We start from the raw sequence: 9,971 nt of genomic DNA on the forward strand, positions 1-9,971 counted from the left end.
TGGGTCATTCATAAAAAAATATTATTTTTTATGCTAAGAGTATTACTTTTTATTGTGAATATCGGTAGGGTTGACCCGTCTTACAGATAAAGATTCGTGAGACCGTCTCACAAGAGACCTACGCCTAAAAGAATATTTATGGGTTAAGGCAAAAACTTGTGTGAGACGGTATCATGGATCATATTTTGTGAGACAGATATCTTATTTAGGTCTTCCATGAAAAAATATTACTTTTTATGCTAAAAGTATTATTTTTTATTGTGAATATCGATAAAGTTGACCCGTGTTCGCCAAACCGTCTCACAAGAGTCGTACCCTTATGTTAAATCAATGAAAAAGGAATACTAAAAGTGATTATATTACATGTATAATAATGTCATATCAATTAAAACGGAATACTAAAACTATTGGAGCAAATAATTCCGAGTCATCTTATTTGTTACTTAAATTAAAGTAGTTTGACTGAATCTCAAAACATTAAACCAATAGTTTGAGTAAGAAATGAACTTAAAATCAATTTATTTTAATTATAATTTTATTATAAATAATGAAACGATATATCGAATCTAAACTCATGTTTTACCTATTTAAACACCGAAACTAGAATGTATAAAATATTCCAATATCTTGATTTGCTAGAGTAACCATGTTGAATATAATCATAGACAACAACAAAAGACGTGAAAGCATGACCAAAACACATCAAAATCAGTGGGGCTTTGAAATTTCTTTTTCGTCCTCTTTTGTATCTAAACTAGTGAACGCCAGTGCTTCCTAGCAAAGCCAAACTAAAACCTAATAATGCTCAATAATTTCCCAACCATACCTACAATTCCATTTGATCTAAACTTGTCATTCAAGTGATGTACAAAACCAAGTTTTCCACTACTCTCAACCACAATTCCATTTTATCCTTGTCTACTTTCAATATCAAAATTATTCACAAGTTTTCAAATGCCAAAAAAAAAAAATAAAATTCAAATATAAGGCAGATTTCTCAATTCGATGTCATTGAAGAGAAGTTCTTGTGACCTGATCAATTTATAGCTTCATATGCAATCCCAACAGTAAACTACACTAATCTCGTCGATAAAATCAAATCCCCTAGCTCCTCAACATTTTAAATACTAGGAATGATACAAATAAATTTAAGTAACTTTTAATTGTTTTTAATTTATATTTCTGTCTTAATATGTTCCTGCATATTCCAAATCAAACTTCTAAGTTACTTCGTCGATGAAATCAGGTCATCCATTTCGAATGTGTAGGCGGCATTTGTTCACCAAAAAAAGGGGATCCAACTTCTTGCAACCGAAAATTCCAGTACTATCTTTAATCATTAACCATCTATATAAACTACCCCATATTATCGTCACTAATACTTGAATACAGCCTTTATGATTACATCTTACTTGATTTTAAAAAAGGTTCATTTCAAGAGGAATAAAGGATAAAGTTGAAGGACCACATATTCTTTCTCTATACACATTGAAATGTATTGCCTCATTAATGCTCCATTGAACAGAGTCATCTATTTTGCCATCTCTGTTTTCGTTTTTATCTGCTAAAATAAAATAAAAAATACCCCTCTTTTTTGTCTTGTATCGATCGCCATTCTGTCTATACATTGCGAAATCTGGTGATGAGGCCAATGGAGTCCTAAAGTTAATGACAAAAAACACCCCCAAAACAAACACACACACACCCACACATAGCGCACGCACTGCCCCAAGTACTAAACACATTGACACTTCTTCAATCATATGGCAGCTACCACCACTCATATCAAAGTTCAAACCCAACCCATCAAACCCAAGCGCCGCCGCCACCGTGAGACTACCATCACCACCACTCCTCCCACGGGTTGCGCCGGTTTAGACTCGACACCTTCATCTAATACATCCACCCCTTATACAACCCAAAAACTTTATCAAAGCCCCCAGCTTGACACTCCCATTGGAGTTTCTCCAGGCAATTCTTGGTGTTGCTCAGCCTCCAAACCGCCACATCCGCCACCTTCACCGCCGGTTGAAGCCACGCCTACGTCATCACTAGTGTCGTATCCCTTTCCACCTTCTTCTCCCATAGATCTCAAATTTCGGCACTCACCCTCCACCATGGACTCCTACACCATAACGAACACCGTCAATGGCAGTGCCAACCCCGCGGCAGATAATTTTCCGTCATCGTTCAGTAAATTCAACTCCGCACTTACCGCTGGCCTTCTCAATCCAATGTCACCCCCTCCGTTTGTGGATAAAACCCGTTCAAGCCCAACCCTTTTCGAAATGATGTCCAATGAACCCGATTGCCACCTCAAAGCCTCAACCTTTGTGCCCAATGGTGTCGTTCCGGCTGAGAATCCCCAAAGCTCGAAGCTTTCCGCAAACCCACCGCCCCAAGACAAGCAGTCGCTAATGCAGCGGCGTTTATTGGATCTTCTGGCTTCGAGGAGCCCCGGAAACCAGTTTAATGATGTGGGTACTGGCGATGTGAAGTTGACATTAAGTTCCAAGGATGGGGTTAGCGTCACTATGAGTGTACATAGACAGATCCTTGTGGCTCATAGCAGATTTTTTGCTTTGAAATTGAATGAGAAGTGGGTTAGGCAGCAGCGCAGTATGGGGCCATACATTGTGGAGATAGCGGATTGTGATGATATTGAAGTTTATATTGAGAGTCTTAGGCTAATGTATTGTAAGGATTTGAGGAAGAAACTGATGAGGGAAGATGTTTCACGAGTATTGGGTATTCTCAAGGTGAGGCTTACATGCTCGCAGAAATCACTAATCGGCATTTCTTCTATGTACTTGAATCTTTATTTTTTTCAAATATATGTAAATCTAGTGATAGGTGGTGAAAAGTTGATCCAGAATCGAAAAATAAGTGAATGAATGGAGAAGATTGCAAGCTTGTGAATAGCATAATAGAAAATTGGAGATGAACAGAACTATACTGACGGAGAAGCTGGATATTAATATTTTGATGCTTATGGTAAGGGGCGATAAAGTTTGCTAACAAATGAGAACTTAACATGTGATGGATAGCTTGCCAGTCCTTAGAGCTAGATCAATTTCCTATTTGAGTTTTACTGATGCATAACTCGCGGTTTCAGAATTTAAAGTGTGAGATGTAAACCAAGTTGTTGAAGTTGCTATAATTGGCTGAAATTTTTCTCGAATCTGGTAGTTGGCAATTGTGGTTTTGTCTTTTCCAGTGTGTTCAAATCCCAAATCGATTCCATGAACAGTTGTAGAATGTTTAATAAGCTTGAGACCATATCCTCCCTAGTAGATTGCCCTAGGGTTTCAGCTGTGCTGTTGAACTTCTCGCTTAACTTATTGATTGGTGATGTTAAAACACTATATTTGCGTTGTTGGTGTTTTATCATGAATAATCTTTACAAACCTTTAAATGCAATCATGTAAGTGAAGTAGGGTAGCTAATATTTGTCATTTTGTTAAGTAGATGATTTGAACTGCTGTACATCAATGCCCACTCCGGATTGCATCTGTAGCAAAACTAGTCTGAACCCAATAAAAGCTTGAAAGGAAAATTAAGTTTCAACTATGGATCTCTTGAGAATCTTGTCGTATAATGTTATTTATGTAAAATATGTGTTCTTTTTTATCTATTCATGTTAATTTGTTCCAATTTTCCGATGCATAATATTGTCTTTCCAACTGCACATGGACTTATAAGACATTGAAGACTTAATTTTGATTGATAGTGGACCTGAAATTTAGAGAATCAATCTTGATTGGTGGCAATATTGTTTGTGTTTGATTTTACCACCCTACTTTCTCATCATAGGAATGGAACGCAACAATAAGCAAATGCCTCAGAGTCTTGGGAATTTCATTTCTTTGGATCAAGTCCGTTAAAAATTGAATATACGTCAAAATCTAAATTCCTTAGAGTAGTCCTTTTTGTTCACAAGATGTCTTTGCCAACAAACTTTGACTTGATGTGGTTAGACTTTGTTCACGGTTTCACTCGCTCTTGTATTTCTATTTGATGACCGTTCATTCCACTGTTCATAGTAGATAAACCATTTATTATTATTCAAAATTGTGAACAGATGGATGATTGTTGTTGGAACATTAAGTTAAACTTCACAGTTATGTAGTAAAAATATGATAAATGTCTTGTAATTAGGTCTCAGCAGCAATTGGATTTGATGCGGGCGTGTTGTCTTGCTTAGAGTACTTAGAAGCTGCTCCATGGGCAGAAGATGAAGAAGAGAAGGTAGCTTCTTTGTTATCAGAGCTTTGTCTCGAAGGAGTTGGAGCTGTGGAAGTTTTGAAGAGGGTTTCTGTTGATGTTACCACAGGGGTAGAATACGGAAATGATAATGAAGACGTGCTTCTCAAGCTCTTGCACGTAGTTCTTGAAGGAAAAGATGAGAAAGCCAGGAGAGAGATGAAAATTTTGGTTTCCAAAATGCTTCGTGAGAATTCATCCCACACGGATTTGAGAAAGGAGTCGTTATACTCGGCTTGTGACGGGTGCCTGAACTTTCTTCGGCAATATTTTCTGAAAGCCGCAGAAGAAGCGACGCAGAATGTAGACCAGATAGCAAGACAGGCTGATAATTTGCATTGGCTTTTGGATATATTGATTGATAGACAGATTGCTGAGGAGTTTTTGAAGACATGGGCATTACAGTCTGAGTTAGGCGAGGCTCATTCAAAAGTGCCTGTCATTCACCGATACGAAGTTAGCAGAGTTACGGCCAGACTTTTTGTTGGGATCGGCAAGGGGCAGCTATTGGCCTCAAAAGACATCAGGTGCATGCTTTTGCAGACATGGTTGGTGCCATTTTACGATGATTTTGGATGGATGCGGAGGGCATCCAAGGGTCTTGATCGACATTTAATTGAAGATGGTCTTAGCAACACAATATTAACTCTGCCAATGCCCTGGCAGCAAGAGATTTTTCTGTCATGGTTCAATCGTTTCCTTAATGCTGGTGACGACTGTCCAAATATACAGAGAGGATTTGAAGTTTGGTGGAGAAGGGCTTTTTGGAGACGAAATGGAGAGCCTGAAAGACCTCGACAAATGCGTATCGTAACTGCTTCAATAGAGAACTCTTGAATTTGAGATGCAACAGTCAGATCTCTACAAAGGATTTGAGTTAATTCCTTTCTTTTGAAACTGAGCCGAAGAATCTGTTTTGGCCCATGGAGTTATCAAAGAAACTGGTTGATGTACTAAAAGTTTAGTCTGGAAGAAGAAATTAAGAAGTGGATGTTGATAAAAGTTTGAGTTCACCCTATTCATTACTAGGAACTTTTTTGCCATTCTTTCGCCACACAGTGAGCGCCTGCTATTTGAAGGTTAGTTTCTGAAAGAAAATTTACACATATTTGATAATGCTGGATGGTGTGAAACTAGCAAAGTGTAGGTGAATCCAATTACCGGGTAATTTGGTCCTCGTGGTTAATGGTACTTTTTCTCCTTCTGCTACATGCTTTTGGCTTAAGTTGTGGTTTCCATCTGTATTACACGACTTACATTGTTTGCTAATGACTAATCATATGATACTTCACTGGTAGAAATTTTTGAAATCGAGTTCCGTATGTTTGTTGGTTTCAAGGTCCTCATTGCACCATCTGTGTTGTAGAATGAGTTGTAGAATATCTCAGGAATCATTCTACAACCACTTTTGAAAAAACCATACGGTTCAAACTTCTGCCCTTTAGTCTCAGGGGCACAAGACACGACATGAAATTTGAAATGTCGTGTATAATGTTTCTTGAAATCTAAATTTTATTCGGCCTGTTATATCAAATCTCACCTCTTCGGCTCACCTCTCACCAATTCTCTGGGTCTGGCCCTCTCCCATTTCAGTAATGAATGCTATACAGAATACAAGTCATAGATGTATACATCATACCTGTAGAAGGCAGCTCAAGTATAGTCTTGGATATATAGATTTGTATTCTAGCATAAAAATCTTGGTTACGATCCATATTCTTTTACATTTTGATTTCTGTTTGGTTCTGTCTCATTCTGAACTTTTGCGTTATCAAGCTCTTTATCCCGGTACTTCTGAAAGTTCAGACTTCAAATTTATCTTCGAGCTGGTTTTATTTTCTTCATCTCTAAAGTAGGATGCTCCAGTTATCCTGCAATCGTAGTTTACTTCCCCAGGCTCAGCATGTTTTTGCCTTCAAGATGAGCAAGCCGTGCACATGCATTTAGCTGCTTATTTTCAACGCGTATAGTGTAATTCGTTTTCCATATTATAGGATTCGACACGAACATATTAATACTTGCCATTCGTGGTCAGCAAGCATTTCATCCGTCAATCCAAATTCCTTCAACTCTTCCTTTGTGCGGTGCATTAACAAGCTGTACATGCAAATGTGTACTTATTTCTCAGAGATTTAGGGTCTTGAACGGATTATTCTATGCTACACTTGGAGAATTTTTGCCCATATGATGCGGTCAAATGTTAGTTATAGAATTATATACATATATTTCAACTTTCACAAAAATATGAGATACCCACATGATCTAATGATATTAAAATAGATGGAGAAATATTCTTGGTGTAGCATAGATGAACTCGTTTGAACAATGATGGATTCTGAACTTTGGTGCCGAGTTGAAAATTCGAAAAATATAGGTCCTGAAATAAGGAAATGAAGAAATGAGAGTGCTACCTTACACCATAACCTCTTTCCATTACAATCAGTTTGTTATTGTCCAAATTGTAAAGCTCTTCAAATTTGCTACACCGTCCATTTGTACCACCTCATCATGAACACCCTCAGTGTTAGCCCATGAGAAACTATCCCCAAATTCATGTCGGGACTTTGCTCACCAGGTGGCTGAAATCTTCCAATATCAATACCGTGTCGCAGAGTTTCTCTGAACCCTGCAAAATTTTGCAAGCAGCAGAGTTTGATTCGAGTAACACGCCTTACGACAATAAATTTTTACGTGTTATTCTGTCATAAACATCTGCAGCCGAGTCCCCATCTGGAAACCTGTAAAAGAACTCCCGTAAATATTTCTATCAACCTTTTCCAGCTGTTCTGTTCTTGGTCCTGGAAATTTCCTTCAAAAATCAAAACGTAACCCAACTACCCAAGAATCAAGAGCAAAATAAAACTACCGTACAAGGCATGGTTATTTCGAAAGTAGTGTGCTGTATATAAAGTATCAAATCTTGTTCTCCCAGAAAAGTTTCTTCCCTTACACCATCAATTTTTGATTCATCAAATGTCTCGGCCAAATTAGGCAGTCTCAATTGCCCTTTGATAAAGCGACTCATAAAAATACGCTTTCCAATCATCAGTCCGATCTTCTTCAATCATTCGACCGATATTCACACCAGCTAGCACAGATTCAGTAATCTCCAGTTCTATCAACCTCACCTTCGGGTTGGCCCCATGCTCGTAAATGTGCTCGTCCGTCCACATTCCCCTGGCTCTGCCCGTGGCAAACGAGGATTATTTCTTCGTGGCCTGGCCTGGCCTGGGGGGCTTATTTTTGTTGGATTTGTAGCAAGCCATTACAATACGAGCAGCCGCAGCCGCAGCCGGGAAAGGGAATGCATGGTTTGCTTCATGTAGGAAATTTTATACAAGGTGCAAAACCTGCGGGCCATGGCACCTTACTGTTCCTCGTATTGAAAACGATAAATGAGTCGAATCTATAACACTGCAAAACCTCAAAAAGTAAATATCTGAACACCAAATTAAAAATTCTTTTGCTTTCGAATCAATTATACTTTAAACACATTTCTCTCTTTTTAAAACAACCTTCAAACATACTGGAGAAGCAAATACCACAAAATATAAAAAAAAATGATTTTAAATTCATGATCAAACTAGTGTCGTTCCTTAAATCTATCCGTTTGTGTGATATACCCAAACAAAATCCATCGTAGCAATACGTGAATTTTTTCGAGGTAGTTCAACCGATGAAAGATACCAAGATTTTAAATGGGATATCTTTGGAACCATTATTGTATATAGCAACCTTGACACACTTGTTCTGTGAATAATTAATGTTATATATTTTGTATATGTAATATATTTTTTTATTTTAAAATGTTTATTTAGATGAAACAATACAGAAATATGTTTTTATTCAATATTTATTAAAATAAATGTAGTATATCACAGGTGATGGGAGATATTATCCCTAATATTTAAGCTTTGTTCTGTTGCATAGAATCTTCGAAATGTTTTTGCATGAACTTGATCTATTTTGACAATTTATGATAATGAATAAATAATGCCTGGATGAAATAATTCAATTAAATCCATAAATAATATAATAGTATAAAAACTGATAAAATAATTAGGGGTGTTCGTCGGTTTTTGGTTTTCAAAATGTATAATCTGATATCCGAATCGTTTTCATTCTATTCAGTTCCATTTTTTAGCAAAACTGTTTGGTTGGTTCGATTAGGTTTATTTGGTTTTGATAAATATTTAAACAAGTAATTAAAATATATTATTTTTTAGTCATTTTTTTTAATAAAACTTCAAAATATAAAGTTTAAATGAACTAAATAAATAACAATCAACATTAACAAAAATAAATCTTAATTCATTAAATATCATTTCATAAAATATAATCTAAATACAAATAATAAATTTATTAATTTAATTAAATTTCGTTTTTTCTGTTTTGAAAAATAAAATCCGAAACCGAACCACATCGGTTTTAACATTTATATCCGAATTAAAAATTTCGATTTTCTGTTGAATTCGATTCTCAATTTTTTTGGTTTTATCCGAAATTTAAACGCCCCCGAAAATAATGAATATAGAACCACAAAATAAGCACAAATAAGTAGAAAGAAGCTGTGCATCTAAAACATTTTGAGTGGGTCTCATGTGAGACCGTCTCACGGATCTTAATCTGTGAGACGGGTCAACCCTACCCATATTCACAATAAAAAGTAATACTTTTTCATTGATGACCCAAATAAGAGATCCGTCTCACAAATACGACCCGTGAAATCGTCTCACACAAGTTTTTGCCAATATTTTTATATATCAGTGTGTGGAACATAATTTCCTCTATGTCCACATTTCTTATTCGATCTTGAATCACATCAATAAAAATTGAATTTGGGTAAGTCAAAAATTGAATAACCCAATTTCAGATGAGCGAAAGGCCCATGCAACACGGCTAGCATTGATCCACCATTTAAGGTCCATTATACATCCCAGTAAAACAATCATGAATAAATCACGGTCCCGGTTTAACTAAGGCCCAACTAAGAATCTTAATAATCCTGATCATTAGAGCACGTTCAATGACGTGAGGATGTTAGTGTGATGAAGTTGGTAACTTCATTGCATGCTGATACATCGATGATAACTTATCTCATGGTTCTGCTTGGATGAGATAATGTCGTAGAGGTGATGTTGAAATATTAATTTTTATTTTATTAAATGTATGAATATTTAAACATAAAATAAAATTGCATAATTAAAAGAAATTATAATTACAAATAATTAAATTTTAAATATTACAGAAAACTAAGAAATATTATAAATTTAAAAAATTACAAATAATTAAAAAAAATTACATACAACTAAATAAATTACTGTCCAAATATTTTATGAAGAATTTTTTGTTGCATCTTTGTAAAATACTCACGTTGTACATCATTCATGTTTGGATCGTTAATGTCTTTCTCCATGATCCGATTTTCTTGCTCCCTTTCATGCTCCATATCTTTCATTGCTTGCTTCATAACCTTCATTTCCTGCTTCCTTAGCACTATTTCGTACTTCTTTGTCATTTGTTCCTCAACTTTTGCATAATGCTCTTTTGCTATTGCAATCTTCGTATCCTCAATTTCATAAAATTTTGTACGATCATCCCGCTTTTTGCATACAAATCTGTCACAGGTGAATTTTTTGGACCAGATTCTTTCATGCTCGTTTTAAAGGTCTTTCTTCTCGGTGGTCTAATGGTTTTGGACAATTCTT

The 9,971-nt window shown here is 36.0% G+C and overlaps 2 protein-coding genes across 2 annotated transcripts; one reads left to right on the plus strand and one right to left on the minus strand.

Annotated features, from left to right (window-relative positions):
• The first annotated feature begins 1,579 nt into the window (after positions 1–1,579).
• On the plus strand, positions 1,580–5,577 carry LOC140980921 (BTB/POZ domain-containing protein At1g63850-like). Its single transcript, XM_073447036.1, has 2 exons — positions 1,580–2,759; positions 4,159–5,577. The coding sequence occupies exons 1-2, from the start codon at positions 1,764–1,766 to the stop codon at positions 5,098–5,100; spliced, it is 1,938 nt and encodes a 645-aa protein (XP_073303137.1). The 5' UTR covers positions 1,580–1,763; the 3' UTR covers positions 5,101–5,577.
• Positions 5,578–6,043: 466 nt separating this feature from the next.
• LOC140980821 (uncharacterized) lies at positions 6,044–7,436 on the minus strand. The gene is made up of 5 exons (XM_073446876.1): positions 7,297–7,436; positions 7,002–7,072; positions 6,766–6,889; positions 6,286–6,360; positions 6,044–6,176 (listed from the first exon to the last, which is right to left on the minus strand). Exons 1-5 carry the CDS (start codon positions 7,434–7,436, stop codon positions 6,044–6,046), a joined length of 543 nt encoding a protein of 180 aa, XP_073302977.1.
• Positions 7,437–9,971: the final 2,535 nt, after the last annotated feature.

This window comes from Primulina huaijiensis, chromosome 7, assembly GCF_012295235.1.
Source record: "Primulina huaijiensis isolate GDHJ02 chromosome 7, ASM1229523v2, whole genome shotgun sequence".
Classification (NCBI taxonomy): Eukaryota; Viridiplantae; Streptophyta; class Magnoliopsida; order Lamiales; family Gesneriaceae; genus Primulina; species Primulina huaijiensis.

Coding starts and splice junctions, on each gene's coding strand:
- LOC140980821 (XM_073446876.1), bottom strand. CDS start 7,436: ATGTGGACGGACGAGCACATTTACGAGCATGGGGCCAACCCGAAGGTG. Junction 6,361..6,765: donor CTGAGGGTGTTCATGATGAG/GTGGTACAAATG, acceptor TTGCATGTACAG/CTTGTTAATGCACCGCACAA. Junction 6,177..6,285: donor ATGCTTGCTGACCACGAATG/GCAAGTATTAAT, acceptor CTCATCTTGAAG/GCAAAAACATGCTGAGCCTG.
- LOC140980921 (XM_073447036.1), top strand. CDS start 1,764: ATGGCAGCTACCACCACTCATATCAAAGTTCAAACCCAACCCATCAAA. Junction 2,760..4,158: donor GAGTATTGGGTATTCTCAAG/GTGAGGCTTACA, acceptor TCTTGTAATTAG/GTCTCAGCAGCAATTGGATT.